The sequence below is a fragment of the Belonocnema kinseyi genome, chromosome 6 (genome assembly GCF_010883055.1).
Source record: "Belonocnema kinseyi isolate 2016_QV_RU_SX_M_011 chromosome 6, B_treatae_v1, whole genome shotgun sequence".
Taxonomy (NCBI): Eukaryota; Metazoa; Arthropoda; class Insecta; order Hymenoptera; family Cynipidae; genus Belonocnema; species Belonocnema kinseyi.
Window position 1 is genome coordinate 63,128,657 of NC_046662.1, and position 17,431 is coordinate 63,146,087.

Consider the following 17,431-nt stretch of genomic DNA (forward strand, 5'->3'; position numbering starts at 1 on the left):
CCGGCTGATGCCGTTGGAATTGATTGTTAAAATATATTTTTTTACATCTTTTATTATTAAGCTTTGTACTTAAACGTAGTTTTCTTTCGGCTCTTGCATTTCCCAAAGTTTGAGACCGATATTTCATGTATAAAAAAAAGTTCGAACGTTCAAAAAATGTTGAGGTTCAGAAAAAAGATGAAATAATTTTCAGTGAAGTTCCTACTAAAATGCAGTACCTAAACGTACTTTATTTTACTCTAATACATTTCCCAAAGTTTCAGCTCGATATTTTATTTACAAAAAAAGTTCTTAGGTTCAAAAAACATTCAGTGAACTAAAAAACTGTGGTCGGTAATATAGGTATTTAGCTGTGTCACATGCCCTTAAGAATTTCTGTTATTCTCTAATGATAATGCAGATTCCTTGATAAAAAGTGACTGTTTGATTGGTGCACATAAAAGAAAATTATATTTTTGAACGAAACAAATTGGAAAAATATTTTCACCATGAGTGATAAAAAATACCATTTTTTATATATAATTGAGGAATTCAATATGGGTATACATATAGGTGTAACATATTTAAAAATAAATAAAGTAATTCAAAATTTTGTAAATCCAGACAAAATATGAGTCGAAAAATCCAACCAAAAATATGCTACATAACATTGTAAGAGTAAGTTTATGTGTTTTTGTATATTATTCGAAAATCAAATTTCAGGTTGTAGCTACCCCTTAACTCACTTTATCATAAATGTGAATCAGGGTTGTCCAAACATGTATGGAAAATTGTTTTCATCCTTTTTTTTTAAATTTTAAGTTTAACAGGTGCCGGTTTTCCATGTAAAATACATGGGGAAAAATCACTTTTTTGAGTTTTTATAATAATTTTTTTAGATTATGGGAAAATTTTACGAAGAATTTTATGTACCAGACCATAAGCCAAAAATGTAAATTCTCCATCAAATCGACATTTTACGCACTGTATTATCGTATCTATTTTTACCTAAAATTATTAATATTGGTCTAGTGAAATATTGATTAACAGTGGTTAATTAATTTTCAAATATTAAAATAAATGTGATTCTTTTTAATCATTTTTTTAAACATTTTTTTCTAAAAATTATTACCATTGGTCTAGTGAAATAATTATTGACACAAGTTCATTAATTTTCAATTATTTAAAAATATGGAATTAGTTTATTATTAATATTTCTTTAGTGGATATTCAACATTGTTTGATTATTTTTTAATTGTTTAAACAAATTCCATTTACACAACTAATTTAATTTTTAAAATTTTTTAAAAATTATAACTGTTTTTCTTGTAGAATATTTAGCAAAATTGGTTGGTTCGACAAATTTTTAGAAAAAAATGGTTTTTCAACTAATGTAATTTTTTTAAATAATTAAAGATTAGTTAACCCATCGTCATAAACATTACACTAGAAGAATAGTATTGGTTATTAATAAAAGGAATGTTTAAAACAAAAATTATTTAAACAAATTTCGTTTGTTTAAATAATTGAACATAAATGAACTAATGTTAATAAATATTTTACTAGATCAATAGTAATAATTTTTCGGGGACAAAAACGAATTTTCGAAAAAGCATATTCAAACAAATTCCATTTATTTAAATAACGGAAAATTATTAACCAATTTTGATAGATACTCCACTAGAAACAAATAAATCATTTTATGTAAAGAAAGTAAGAGAAGAAAGTGCTCAAAAGGTCGATTTCACGAAGATTTTCCCCATGCATTTTACATGGGAAACTTCAAGTCAAAACCGGCACTTGTTAAAGTAAAAATAAAATAATAATATTAGAGAATTTTACGTTTGAGATTTGAAATAAAAATGTATATCCAGTGAGTTTTCAGGATTGACAAACCCAAATCTGATGAAAGAAATTCTAAATTCAAAATGGCGGATAAAATATGGTGGATAACAATTTTTGAAAGTAAGTGGGTTAGTTTTTAAATGTCTATCTTTATATTTTTGATGTCGTAAATCTCAAATCTCTTATATTATATTTGAGTTTTGCGACCGCCATTTTGAATTTTGAATTTCTGTTATCAGATTTGGGTTTATCTACCCCGAACACTCCCCGGATATAACTTTTTATTGAAATCGCATCAACTTATAATGTTATGTAACATTTTTTCTTGACGGATTTTTCGACTCATATTTTGCCTGGTTTTACAAATTTTTGTATTACCTTAATTATTGTTGGGGTTTATGTTTATTCTATATGATTTCGTAACGCTGAATAACCCCTCCCTCAAATAATTTACGCAATTTATAGACGGTACCTAACTCCTTTAAATTGTTTAATTTTATATTTTAATTTTCAAAATGCAAAACTGCTTAATTGAAAGAAATTTATGAATTTTTTCAGTACGTGTAATCAAGTCAGCTTACGATTGGTTGGCAAGTGTTGTAAATATGTGTAACAAGGAATTAGGCACGCCTTTTGACAGGTGTGAAAATGTATTCGAAGAAGCAGTATCGGATTGTAAAGAAAAATTAGGACCTTTATTCGGAGGAGTTTGTAGCATATCATATGTCGTTGGATCTGTATGCTACATTGTAAAACCTATGGATTTTATTTGCATACTTGTATCATATGTTGCTGACACGATTGTTAATGCTGTTCAAAAAAGTAAGAATTTTTTATAATTAATCTTCTTTTTATTTTACAGTTTAATCATACGTTCTATTAATTTGAGTTTTCTTTTCCTGGGAACAGAAATAATAAAATTTTCGAAGCATATGAAGGCGATATTTTACGTCAATGTGAAATTTTCTCATTCATTTCACTTTGAGACTAATCATAGTCGCAGCATTTCAAATGTGTCTAAAGGAATCGGAAAGGAAATAAGATTAAGGACCGGAAAATTCCTCAAGCTTTTTGATTTGATGAATTTTGCTACCAGCCTCTTTATTTTCATCTTACTTCTCAGGTTCATACTTTCCAGCAATTTCTAATTAATTATACAATTTTTTTAAAATGTAAACTTTTCGTGAATATTTCAATAATATTTAATTAATTTCAGAGTGATAAATTATAGGCATAAGTGGTTAACGAATCCCCGATTTGACAATCGGTATTTAACAGATTATTTGCGTGAGATCGATTTGAGAAGAGCTCGATTAGATAAAGAAACTGTGCTGCCTTTAAATCCAAGAGAGAGAAATAAATACATTCCTCTAAGTTCATTTTCCCTTATCAAAGCTGAACAAACTCATCTTGCAAAATCTGCCGTTTTTCTGTTCTCAACTTCGTGCAAGCTTTTGTTTTACATAGCTGTTGATTACAGTCTGTATTGGATTCTCAGCATGATTAGGTATATCTTCGCATTTTAAATATTTGAATTAAATAAGTTAAAACCCCATAAAATTTGTCTTTTCCTCAGATAATTAATTAATGTTTACTTTTAATAGTTCGTTAAATAGGGGTGGAAAACTCTAGTTGTTTTTCAAATTTGGTTAACTTTTTCGGTTAATATTTAAAATAGACATCCCTTATACCAACCATATACCACTCGCACACCATCTTATATCACCCCATTACATAAAAAATTCGTATTTGTTTTAATTTTTTTTTGTTCAAACAATTTTGTTTTGAAATAATTGATAAAATTTAACATTTTCTGTAATTGATGCAGTAATTTAACATTATTAAGAGAACATTTTTCTGGGCAAAGAAGGATTTTTAAAAATAAATTTGGTCAAGTGTGTCGCTGGTTCTTAAATATTTAATGTTTATACAAATTCTTATAATAACTAATATTTCATATTTTTTTTATAATTGTCATGAAAAATTGAAAAAATTGATGAAAATAAACTTTCTTTCAGTTTGCACTGAACCAATAATCACCGGTCTGATGGAGTCACTCAAAAGAAAAAATTAAAGAAATAATTTCTAAACGACAAAATTGAACGTGATTGTTATAAAAATATATTTAATTAAAAGAGCAAACTTGTCAGGAATAATATGAAAAATTGTTTAAAATAATAATAATTATTTAAATAATATGTACAAAATTCCAATATTTAAAGATAAGCGTCATATTTAACCAAATTTAGAAAAAATTAGATTTCTTTTAACGCATTTCCGTCAAAATTTAGGATTAGTTTTTAATCAATTGTTTAAGCAATCGGATGATAGTTTCAACATTGTATTTTGCTCTTATAGAGGCGAAATTGCCACATTGATCACAGAAATAGATCAATCTTTCTTTCAGAAGAACTTATCAGTAAATAATAATTCATTGTTTAAACATTTTGTGAATATTTGAGAAAAACAATATGAGTCTTGCTTTTTGGTACAAAAATCGTTATAATAAGTGGCTAAGACATTATTTGATCAATCAGAACAAAAAATACATCACATCATACACCAAAATAGCCAATACTGGGACAAGGAAAATCCAGCGGGGTTTTTCAAAATAAAGTGGCACAATTTACTTTTAATTATAGAATATATTAAAAAACAAGAATAAATTTTTATTACTGTTCAATTGATTATTTGTTCTAAAATATTTTTTCTAAGTAGTTTATTCAAACCTTCAATTCTAACCTCAAATTTTTCCAACTGGTTAGGTATTAAGTAATTTAATAGTAACTCATAAACTTAATTTTTCAATCAAATTAGTAAGTATGCATTAAATTTTAATATTATAGACTAATATTATCGATTCGCTTGCAAATTCAAATATTTGGTAGTAAATTTTGATTTAGAATTCATCTTAATTCAAGGTAATACATAAATTGAAAAAAGTATTAAAACAATTTCAATTATTTTTTGGTTACAAATTTTATTATTTGGTTCAACATTTTATTGATTGAAAAATCTTTTTTGATTAATATTTCAACTATTTTGTTGAAAATTTGTCTTATTTGTTCGAAAATTTATCACTTTAATTATAAATTACATATTTCTTGAGCAAAAATGCAATTGTTTGGTTAAAATTATATTATTATGGCAGAAAATTTAATAATTTGTTTGAAATAATTTTCTTTTTTGAACAAGAAATTTCACAGAAATTTCATCTTTTTTGGATACAAGTCGAAATGTTTCGGTGAAAATTCTTTTTTTTTAATGCATTCAATTGTTTTTAATTTATAATTAAAATTTTTTGGGTTGAAATATCAACTATTATATTTTTTGATAAGAATTCATCTTTTATGGTAGAAGATGAGTCTTTTTTAGTTCAAAAATCAAAAATTGGTTGGAAACTTGAAGTATTAGGTTGACCAAAAAAGGTGAATTCTCAGAGAAAAATATAATAGTTGATACTTGAACCAAAAAAGATTTTAACTACAAATTGAAAGAAGTCAAATTAATATTTAAAAAGAAACAACGAATTTTCAATAAAACTCTTGAAGCCTCAACCTAAATAGTTTAACGTTCAACCACAGTTGCCTTTTTTCTCAGGAAACATGAAATTTATAATTAAAAAGATATATTTTCGAACCAAAAAGGCGAATTTTCAAGAAAATAGTTCAAATGTTAATAAAAGAAGATTTTTCAGTCAGAATATTATATATATATATATATTTTTTTATTTATATTTTTAACTCAAAAATATAAATTTTGAGCAGAATTGTTGATTTACTTAATTTATCTTAAAAGGTAAAGCGATAATAATAATATTTTAAATATTTATAATATTTCATATTAATCTATGATATTGTATTTTAATGCATACTTACTAATTTTTATTTGAAAATTTAATTTATGAGTTACTATTAAATTAATTAAGTAGTTAGCAGAATTTGAGGTTAGAATTTGAGATTGCAATAAAGTATTTTGAACAGCCTTTTCAGAATAAATAATCAATTGAACGGCAATCAAGTATCTTATAAACAATATTTGTAATATGTCACTAACACAATACTGTGAAATTTAATTAAAAACATGGCGCAAGTGGCCGTCTCAGTAATGGAAACGCAATTGCGCGATTCACATTAAATTTTCCGAAACTGAGTGTTAGCGACAGCTCGTCCCGGTTTAGTCAACTTCGCCGAGAATTTGTCCGAATTCGGGACATTAAAATCTTCATAACTTATCGAATAAAATCGCCAATACAATTATGAATTTTATTCTTAAACGTATTAAAAATTTGCAAAAATCTTACTTTTTCTAATAGTGTAGAAAAATTCAATAATACAATGCTGTGAAAGTGATGCGAAATTTTTTGAAATACAAAAAAGTGACGAATTTTGTAGCATTTCATTTACAGATTTTGAGGAGTATTTTTTTATTATTTTGTGCTAAATGTACAACTTGTCAGGAAAAAATGAATAGTGGTAACACAATCAAAAGAACTTCAAAAATAATAGAACATTTTCACTTTTGTCATTTATGTTGGAATACCAAAGATACAGAACGATTTTTATTATTGTCCCAGTATTGGACATACTTTTTACGTTGTCCCAGTAGACGTCATTTTTGGGTAAAATTATCAACTTTACTTTTTTGTAGTTGATATTTTTGGATTCCCAAAAGAGTGTGGGCAATATAACTTCAAAGTAATTTAGCGGAAATTGTGTACTGGGAACTCTTCAACAAATTCTATACCTTTTAGTTTCTTGCAAGCTAATTTTAAACCCAGAAAACTAAAAAATGACCTAAAATAAAAATACCTGAATATAATTTTTCCGAAAACACACATTTTCCCATCCCTCTATCTTATTGAAAGGAATTTTTTTTAGCAAACTAACCAAACAAAGGGTTAGCATACCCTCTATTCGAGTGACAATTTTTGGATTTTTTGACGTAATAAATATGTGGCATTGGAAAATGAAAATCAGAAACAAATTTGACTTTCTTAGGAAAACGGCACCTTTCTCATTTTTTTATTTTAAAAGAAATCTTAGGTTTTTTTTCCTTCAAGATTTTTAAGTTGAAAAAGTGGAATTGTTATGTTCTGTTTATGAAAATACGCGATGAGTGATTTTTAAGAATATGCTATCTGTTTTGGGAACTTTAACTTTTCTGATTACAATTTTTCTGAAATTTTTTTTAGGTTTTGAAGAAAGCTTTGGTTTTTTCCTTTAAGTATCTTAAGACTAAATAGTGAAATTTAATGTTACTAACGCATGCTTGCCGATGGTCTAAACAATTATATTTACTGAAATAAATTAATTTATCTTTTTAATCTTAAAATTCTTCAAGGAAAAAGTCTAAGATTTCTTCTTAGCCTTACAAAAATCTAAAAGGAGAAATATTAACTTTTCCAAACAATGGTTACGATTGATGAAAAGGACGTGAAAAATTAATTTAAAGTGTTACAAACAACATGGTTCATTGCTATTAAAAAAATAAATGAAAATCGTAAAAACAGATAGTTCATTCTTAAAAACCACTCATCGGTTATTTTTATGATTAAAAAATCCCTCTTTTCAACCTCAAAGATCTAAGAGAGAGAAACCTAGGCTTTATTCATGGAAAAAGCGCGAGAAAAGCTCTCAAAGCAGTAATCGATGAAATTCGTTTATTATTAAATTGTAATGTAATTGCGCATTTTCAGTTTTTAAGACCAAAAATAATTAGCATATTTGTAAATATCTTATTAAATTACTTTAATTTGATTCATTTTGATTTAATTTTACTAGTGCATTCTAACGAAAACTAAAATAATTTTTCTGATCTAGATACCATGGAAGGGTCAAAACGAAAGTACAACAACCTAATTCTGTAGGAGTTCACGTGTCCGGAAATGGATTTTTATCTGAGCTCTACAGAAGCATCGTAAGAGCTTTCTCTCCTTCTTCTTCAGAGCAAGAAATCGACACAATTTCATGTCTTCCGGACCCAATTCCACCGGATCTAGATAGATACACGCAAATTACAACGCTCATTGTCCTGTGCTGGATAATGGCTGTCTTTGAACCTTACGGTTTACGACTAAGGCACATCGTTATGGGCTCCTACCACCCGGAAAGAGCAAAAGAACGAGCTGTTTGGCTTTATAATCATATTTTAAGGTGCTCATTATTCTCATTTATATCAAATTTACTAAAAAAAAAAATTGATTTCGTTTATTATATGAGCACGTTACTTCTCACTTCAATCAATGTATGACAGGTCCCACTTGTAGCTTTGTAACAAGCCTGGCAATTAACTTTTGTGAATTAATACAAGCCTGGCCGCAGTCACGCTAGGGATTTAATAAAAGTCTGACATGTCACTCTTCTATCTTTGTTACAAGTCCTACATGTAACACTTGTGACTATTTATAAATCTGAACCTAGTTGCGCACTTGAGGCTATTTACATACAAGTCTGAGATGTCCCACTTACAACTTTATTATAATTATGACATGTAACCCTTGTGACTTTATTATAAGTCAGACATATAAAACGTGTGAGTTTATTACGAACCTAGCATGTCACACTTTTGAATTTATTACATGCGTGACATGTCACACTTGTGACTAAATTACAAATCTGACATGTCACACTAGTGACTTTTATACAAGCCGGACAACTAACACTAGTGAATTGATACAAGCCTGACCCCAGTCACATTAGTGATTTATTATTAGTCTGAAATGTCACGATTGTGACTTTATATCAAGTCTGACATAGCACACTTGTGAGTTTATTACAAGAAGGACATGCCACCCTTGTAACTTTATTATAAGTCTGACAAATGAAACTTGTTATTTGATTAGAGACCTGATATATCACACTTGTGACTTTATTACATGTCAGACATTTCATACTTGTAACTTTATTAAAAGAATGACAATTAATACTTGTGACTTCTTACAAGTCTTACCCCTGTCACATTTAAGATTTATTAGAAGATTTACATGCCACACTTGTGACTTTATTTCAGGTCTCGTAAGCCACACTCGTGACTATTACAATTCTGAAATATCACACTTGTACCTTTATTACAAGCCTGAAAATTAATACCTGTGACAAGCCTGACCCCTGTCACATTTCAGATTTATTAGAAGTTTTATATGCCACACTTGTTACTTTATTTCAAGTCGCGCAAATCACACTTATGACTTTATTAAAATTCTGACACCTCACACTTGTACCTTTATTACAAGCCTGAAAATAAATACTTGTGATAAGCCTGACCCCTGTCACTTTTAAGATTTATTACAAGATTTACATGCGACACTTTAGACTTTATTTTAAGTCTAGCATGCCACACTTGTGACTTAATTACAATTCTGAAATGTCACACATGTAACTTTATTACAATCCTAACAGCCCGTGTAGGAATCTAATCAGGGATCCGGCTAAAAATGTCACGGTAAACTGGCCGGATCCCAGCTTGAATACCGGCCGGGATCCGGACGGTTAATCCGGCCACAAAGCGGTTCAAAAATATTGCTTCAGGCGAGAAATTGATGACCTGTTTTGTTTTTTAAGACTTATCGTAAAGAATACGGTGAAATTTCAAGGTCAAATCAAGTTTACCAATTCTGGCGAAGAAATTGGAGTAGAATTTCAACTACTCATAATAGAACCTCGTAGCAATTATTTCACTTTGGAAAGAACGTGTTGATTTAAGGTTAGGAAGGTACACAGAAAAAAATATATTGACAAGAGTATAATTTAATTAAACATAATAATTACCCGCAAATCTCGATTTTATTTGCAAACTTCGAGGAAATGACGCGACGTGAGTGCAATGTGCACCATCATTCAAAGAGCGAAACTGAAAATAGAGAGTGGCTTTAAAATCCTGCGACAAGTCTGCGCTACTTCTGCGACGATGATTTTTTTTATTAATTATGATTCCAATCAGTGCAAAACCAGTTTAAATGACGTCCGGGGTTAAAAACAACTCAAGACAAACACCTTCATTGATCCAATCTACCCCCAAGGACTGCCACCCACCCTTACGTAAAATATTCATTTACATTCATCCTGATCGAGAGTACCCATTGAGACAGGTCATAAAATGTGTCTTTGGACACCCCTTACAACATATCCAAAAATAAAGAAAATCGCAGCAAAGGAAAAATTTTGGAGGTGGAGAAACCGTCACCCTTAACGAAAAAAAAATCGTTAAAATTCCCCAAATTACCGGTGACCATCGACACAGGTCCTCAAATGTGTCTTTAGATACTCCTAACAACATATCCAAAAATGAAACAAATCGCAAGTCAAGGTAAACTTTTGGGGGTGGAAAAGCCCGAACCCTTAACGAAATTACCGGTACCCATCGACACTGGTCCCAAAATGTGTCTTTGGACACCCCTAACAACATATCCAACAATAAAGAAAATCGCAGCAAAGGAAAACTTTTGAGGGTGGAAAAACCGTCACCCTTAACGAAAAAAAAATCGTTAAAATTCCCCAAATTACCGGTGCCGACCGACGCTAGTCCTAGAATGTGTCTTTGGATACTCCTAACAACATATCAAAAAATAAAGAAAATCACAGCGAAAGAAAACTTTTGAGGGTGGAAAAACCGTCACTCTTAACAAAAAAAAATCGTTAAAATTGCCCAAATTACTGGTGCCCATCGATACAGGTCTTCAAATGTGTCTTTGGATATCCCTAACAACATATCCAAAAATGAAAAAAATCGCGTCCAAGAAAAACTTTTAAAGGTGGAAAAACCGTCACAATTAACGAAAAAAAATCGTTAAAATTCCCCAAATTACCGGTGCCCTTCGACACCGGTTCTAAAATGTGTCTTCGAACACCCTTAAGAACACATCCAAAAATGAAAAAAATCGCAGGCAAGGAAAACTTTTGGAGGTGGGAAAACCGTCACCCTTAACGAAAAAAAGTCGTGAAAATTCCCCAAGTCACCGGTCCCCATCGACACCGGTCCCGAAATGTATCTTTGGACACCCCTAACAACATATCCAAAAATAAAGAAAATCGCAGCCAAGGAAAACTTTTGAGGGTGGAAGCACCGTCAGTCTTAACGAAAAAAAATATTTAAAATTCCCCAAATTACCGGTACCCATCGACACCGGTCCCAAAATCTGTCTTTGGACACCCCTAACAACATATCCAACAATAAAGAAAATCTCAGCCAAGGAAAACTTTTGAGGGTGGAAAAACCGTCACCCTTAACGAAAAAAAATCGTTAAAATTCTCGAAATTACCGGTGCCCATCGACCGGGTTTTTCCACCCCCAAAAGTTTTCCTTGACTGCGATTTTTTTCATTTTTTGATATGTTGTTAGGGGTATCTAAAGACACATTTAAGGACCAATGTCGATGAGCACCGGTAATTTAGTGAATTTTAACGATTTTTTTTCGTTAAGGGTGACGGTTTTTCCACCCCCAAAAGTTTTCCTTGACTGCGATTTTTTTCATTTTTGGATATGTTGTTAAGGGTGTTCGAAAACATAGTTAGGGACCGGTGTCGATGGGCACCGGTAAATTGGGGAATTTTAACGATTTTTTTCTTTAAGAGTGACTGTTTTTCCACCCTCAAAAGTTTTCCTTGACTGCGATTTTTTTCATTTTTGGATATGTTGTTCGGGGTATCCGAAGACACATGTGAAGAACTGTCTCAATGGGTACTCTCGATCAGGATGAATGTAAATGAATATTTTGCCTAAGGGTGGGTGGCAGTCCTTGGGGGTAGTTTGGATCAATAAAGGTGTTTGTTTTGAGTTGTTTTTAACCTCGGACGTCATTTAACTGGTTTTACACTGATTGGAATCATAATTAATAAAAAAAATCATCGTCGCAGAAGTAGCGCAGACTTGTCGCGGGATTTCAAGTCACTAAAATAGTGAGTGTCTACGCAGTCGCCAGATGCAGTGGGGGATATACACGGCAGTAAATTTGAAAGTGTACAGACTAAACATTGTCTGCAAATAGTGAAAATTGTAACATTTCTGTTGATGCACATACAAAAATGGATAACAGTTTTATTTAATAAGTTAAAATATTCAGAAAAATGTATTTCTTTTGTTTAAAGAATACAAAACAGCTGATTTCTGTTTCACTGCTCTAATAAATCTTTAAATTGTACTTTTCAATTGATAATTCATCTATTATCCATAAGTACGTCTTTGATAACATCAGAGCTCTTGAAAAATGTGTAATTTTGACAAAAAAATTATCCTGGCCAGTGCGCGGTCGGCTCCCGACCATGAGATACAACCAAAGTTGGCTATGCCAGTAATCGGCCAGCTCCCGTCTTGGTGATTCGAGAAAAATGTAGCCCGACTGGCTCACGGCCGGTTTCTGTCCATGAAACCCAGCCAGGAGTAGCCCGGCCGGGGTCCGACCAGAGACCTTGTTGTAGTAGATCCAACCGGGGAAATTTGTACAAGGGAGAGAATACTTGTAACTTGTGACTGAAATATTGAACTTCGTACAGTAAGAAATTTGTTATTAACTAACTAAAGTTTTTACTTTTTTTCTATCCTTTCATGGATACCATTTTATTTAGGACTTTCAGGTTTATGAAAACAGGTCATAAGTCAATCTAATAACTAACTAAAAATGATTTTCAGTGGGTTAAACCAAGAAAAAAATTTTAATTATGTAATAAGCAAACTAATAAACAGAAGCATTTTTTTCATGATTCGCTATTATTGGTTACTTTAAATCTATAGTTTTTGTTCAAAATTAGGATAGATATAATTGTTTGCTGCTTACCAATTATTACAAGAATTTTTATAAACAAATTCTGATTTTTTACACTTTGTTTTATTGCAGAATCATCTTGAAATGTTTTTCCAAAGACTCTTCGCTTTTAAATTTTTCATCAAGACAAAAACTGTTGACTATATGGAAAATTTTTGTATACAACTGCACATGTTGACTATTTTTTTGAGATAGACATTTTGCTGTATTTTTTTAATAGTTACAATAACTGTTAATATTATATAAACCATTTTTTTAATGAAAGGCATATTTTGAATATTTCTTATGAATTACAAATAGGAAAATTGAGTTACGCAATTTATGAAAAGGCTAGCCCTTTAACATGAAGCCTGCATTTTGAGTGGTAATTAGTCTTTTTTTAAGGAACATACAGTTTAAGGTGGGTTCCGATCTATCAAAGTGCAAAATTTGTTATTTCTTAAAAAATTCTGGTTTATTCGAAGTGAGATATCTGCAGTCATTTGCTATATTTAAAAGATATGCGATAATTGAAAAAAATAACGTTAAACTCCATTAATAATTGTACAATTGCTGAATTTTTGTCCAAAAAAGAGTATTGTTTCCCACTGTGACACTGGTTCGTCATTTTCTGGCCTATGGAAAAATATCTAATTCAACATCGTTTTCCTTCCTGAAAAATCTATAACAAAAAATCCCTAATTTGTCAAAATTTCGTCCTGGAGAATTTCATACCCCGGAAAATCGGGCCTTCTCGCTAAATTTGAATTAGTTAAATTTAACTAATTACCTGTCAAATTTGATTAATTGCAGAAGCAAGAACTCAGTAACTGATAATTGGTCAGAAATAACTAATTGAATTGGTTGCTTTCGTCTAACCAATTTAATTAGTCAAACAATAGACGTGGCACGCCACCGGTCGCCATGGTGGACGGTCGCGAAACTATTAATTCGTTAGTCAAAAATCTACCAATTGGTTAGTCAAAGTTTTTAAAAGAAAAAATCCCTTTTTCTCCCTAAAATTGAGCTGGTCAACCACTGTAATCCCTGTTGCAATATAAAAAACGTCAGTGCCTGCTTTGAAATTCACTCTCTCCTATTCTTAAAAGCATGTTTGAGTAACAAAATAATCTTCCCTTTTTCTGCGTCGACGAATTGACAGTGATTATGTTGAGAAATTCAATAATGGATTGGTAGTTTTCAGAAATGACCAATAAAAATTAGTCATTTTTTGGCTAATTCAATTGGCAAGGTACACACAGTGGCCCGTTGATTAATTAATTAGTAAAAACCTTAAAAGTAACTAATTTTTCAGTCAAAATTGAGTGTACTGATTGAATTAGTTACATTTCAACACTTTTAACACTAGTATTACTAATCGAATAATATTTTATTTAAAATCTCTGATTCTATCAGATCAAGAGGAACTTTCCTGAAATTTGCAAGACGCCAACTGCGCAGAAAATTTGGAATAGCTGGCAGTAAAAATACCGAAAAGGTGACATGTAAAGAACGTTTAACGGCAATCTGTCCCATTTTAAATAGACTATTCCCTTCGAAGCAAAATGCATGTATTTTATGTGGTGCTATTGAAAGAGAAGGACAACTTCCTCATGTTAAATGTTCTACAACTAATTGCAAGGGTTTATTTTGTGTGCAATGTTTTGCAGATTTGCAGAATCTTTGCACAGTTTGTAAAACACCCATAGATTATGGAGATTTATCTGACATCAGTGAAGAAAAGTAAAAAAAATTGAATCAAAACGAATTCTTTGTTAATTGTCTTTCTTTATCTAAAATGGAGTAAGATCAATTAAAATTTTATAGAGATTCTTCAGAAGAAGAAATGTTACAAATTCAGGAAAAAAAAGAAGATGTTGAAGATGTGACAGAAGTAACTGGAGAAGTGGATAAGGTAGAAGGAACTCAAATCGCAGAAGATCTTGAAGAACTTTCTTCTTCCTCTGAATATAGTTACTGTGAGAACAATTTTTTCTTTGAGATACAATAAGTAAAATCAATGTTCTATTTATTATTCGATAAAGGAAAAATTACACGGAAAAGAAATTAGAATTGTATAAGAAAAATATTGGTCTGAATACGGACAATAAAATATTTTCTCGATCCAAGAAAATTTGTTTCGTCTCAAGAAAATGTACTAATTGCAGAAAACTAAGTCTTTTTTTTAAGCAGATTATCTTGAGACAATAACATTTTTTTTTAATTCAGAAAATATTATATAGAGCCGTTGGAAAACTGCTTCATACTACTATTTGGTTGAGGATTGACCTATGTTCTTTGAAATTTCGTTTCTTTCTTTAATCAAAGAATAATTTTCCCAACTAAAAATTAATCTTGTCAATTTTTTTTGAAAGTAGTTCAATTTTAGATTGAAACTTAATTATTAATTTTTTTAGTAAGGATTCATCTTTTTTGGGTGAAAATTCAAGTACATTGTTGAAAGGTAAACAATTTTGTATCAAATTTATTTTTTTGGTAGAAAATTGAACCATTTTGATGGAAATTTGTTTGTTTTTTGATAAGAAATTAATTTTTTTAACTAATAATTTAATTATTCAGTTTTTGGATTTAAATTCAACTACGTTGTTCAAATTTGACTATTTTGTTAAAAAATTATTTGATTACAAAAGAATTGAACTATTTTGTTGAAAACTTGTCATTTTGTTAATGAGAAATTATTTTTTTAACTGAAAATATAAACATTTGATTTTTAGTTAAAAATTAATCATTTTATGTTATATATTTATATTTTTTGTTGTTGATTCGTATTTTTTGGTTAAAAATAAATCTTCCTAATTAAACATTGAATTGCTTGGTTGAAACTTGAACTACTTTGGTAAACATTAATTTTATTGCTTGAAGAATTTAATATTTTCTTAAAAATTATGTCTGTTCCGGTTGAAAATTTATATTTTCTTTTTGTTGTGAATTCGTATTAATCTGTAGAAAACGAATTTTCTCGATTTGAAATTGAAGTGCTTACTTAAAAATTCAAGTAATTTGTCAAATATTAATGTTTTGGTTAAGGATTAAACTATTCTGTTAAAAAATCGTTTATTTGTGGTCAAAAATTAACTTTTTTATCTTAAAATTCAATTTTTCCATTATTGGTTAAACATTTATCATTTTTAGTTTAAAATGTATGTATTGTGTTGTAAATTCATTTCTTTTGCAGAAAACTAATCTGCTTGTTTTAAAATTGAACTAGTTGGTTAAAATTGAAACTGCTTTGTTAAAAAAATATTTTTCTTTTTTGTGTAACATTAATTTTTTTAACTGTAAATTAAACTATCCTATTTTTTGTATAAAATTCATCTTTGTTTGTTAAAAATTCAACTATTTGGATATGAAGAAAAACTTTTTTCATGCCAATTTCTTGTCTTCAGTATGGAAATTCGATTGTTTTTGTTGAAAATTCTAATATTTAGACAAAAATTTACTTTTTGTTGAAAAATTCAACTGTTTTCTGAACTTAGAAATCTTTACTGTTTTAACATGCAACTTTTTTGTTGAAAATTCGACTTTTTGATTAAATAATATATCTCTTTTTGTAGAAATTGTATTTTTTTCGTTTAAAAGTTACATGTTTGGTTAAAAAATAATATTTTTTTCACTAAACGAGCTTGTTTATAATTCTTGTTTCTTATGAATTCACTTGTTTTCTATTCAAAATAAAATTATTTTTTGCTAGAAATATCATCTAGTACATTTTCCGTTGAGAATTCATCATTTTGGCTAAATTTGATTGTTTTCGACTTAAAATTTTAATCTTTTTTTGGTTTAACTATCAATTATATTACATTTTGGTTAAAAATTAAAGTTTCGTATTTAAAATTAAACTTATACTTATTTTTTAATGATAAATAATTATTTATTTATAATTTTATCTTTGCAAATCAAAAATTCAACTATCTATTTTAAGAAACATCTATTTTGTTTAAAAATTAATTAATTTGTTGAAACTTTCACTATTTTGTTCAAAACTCTTCTTTTTTGTCCGAAAATTCAACCGTTTTCTTAAAAATTGGTCTTTTTGGAATAAAAGTGAATTTTCATTAGTTTGGAAACACATAGTGTTTGGTGGAAATTTTTTTTATTGCAAATTTAACCGCACTTGGGAAAAAGATATTAAATTTTTCTTTAAGAATTAATTCTTTTTATCAAAAAATCAACAACTTAGTGGGAAATCAAATTTCTTTGTGTAAAATTGAATTATTTTGTGAAAATTGAACTATTTGGTTAAAAATTTAGCTTTATGTCAAAATTTGTCCTTTTGGATAGAAAATTTGTCCTTTCAAAATTTTGTCCTTGTAGCTTGTTGGAAATTTATCTTTGCAGATCGAAAATTCAACTATGTTGTTTAAGCCCCAACTATTTTGTGTAAAACTTAATTATTTTATTTCCGATAGATAAATAAGCGTAATTATTTATGATATCTTTTTTATAATTAACTTAAAAAAATTTATTAAATCATTTAAAAAAATATATTTAACAGCTTATCAGGATGATGAAACCCAAACTTGTAAGGATCCGCCACAAAGAGAACCGTACAGAGATATTGAAGCCCAGAAAATGCGAGACGATGTAACCACTCAGGTCTTACAGAATTTATTTCCATACATTTTGTTCCGATTATATGTTACTTAAACTATTTCATATCACGCAAAAAGAATGACACCTTAGTAAACTGACATAGATTTGGTTCCTTAAAACATCATCCTCTCTTCTTTTCTTTTTTGATTCTCTGTAACAACCGTTTCAAATTTCCTTGCATATCTGCATAGACTGTGGCTCGGCTTCTTTGCCAATGCTAAGCTTTTGTTAGTTAATTCACGTAGATTGTTAATT

The 17,431-nt window shown here is 29.3% G+C and overlaps 1 protein-coding gene across 1 annotated transcript in view; it reads left to right on the forward strand.

Moving 5' to 3' along the window:
* Window positions 1–17,431, forward strand: part of LOC117174803 — a 46,200-nt gene that overhangs the window by 4,103 nt on the left and 24,666 nt on the right. Inside the window, exons 5-11 of the mRNA XM_033364179.1 lie at window positions 2,383–2,646; window positions 2,734–2,947; window positions 3,041–3,331; window positions 7,647–7,979; window positions 13,979–14,305; window positions 14,390–14,541; window positions 17,079–17,179. Of these exons, the coding sequence (XP_033220070.1) occupies window positions 2,383–2,646; window positions 2,734–2,947; window positions 3,041–3,331; window positions 7,647–7,979; window positions 13,979–14,305; window positions 14,390–14,541; window positions 17,079–17,179 (1,682 nt within the window). The remainder of the gene's footprint in view (window positions 1–2,382; window positions 2,647–2,733; window positions 2,948–3,040; window positions 3,332–7,646; window positions 7,980–13,978; window positions 14,306–14,389; window positions 14,542–17,078; window positions 17,180–17,431) is intronic.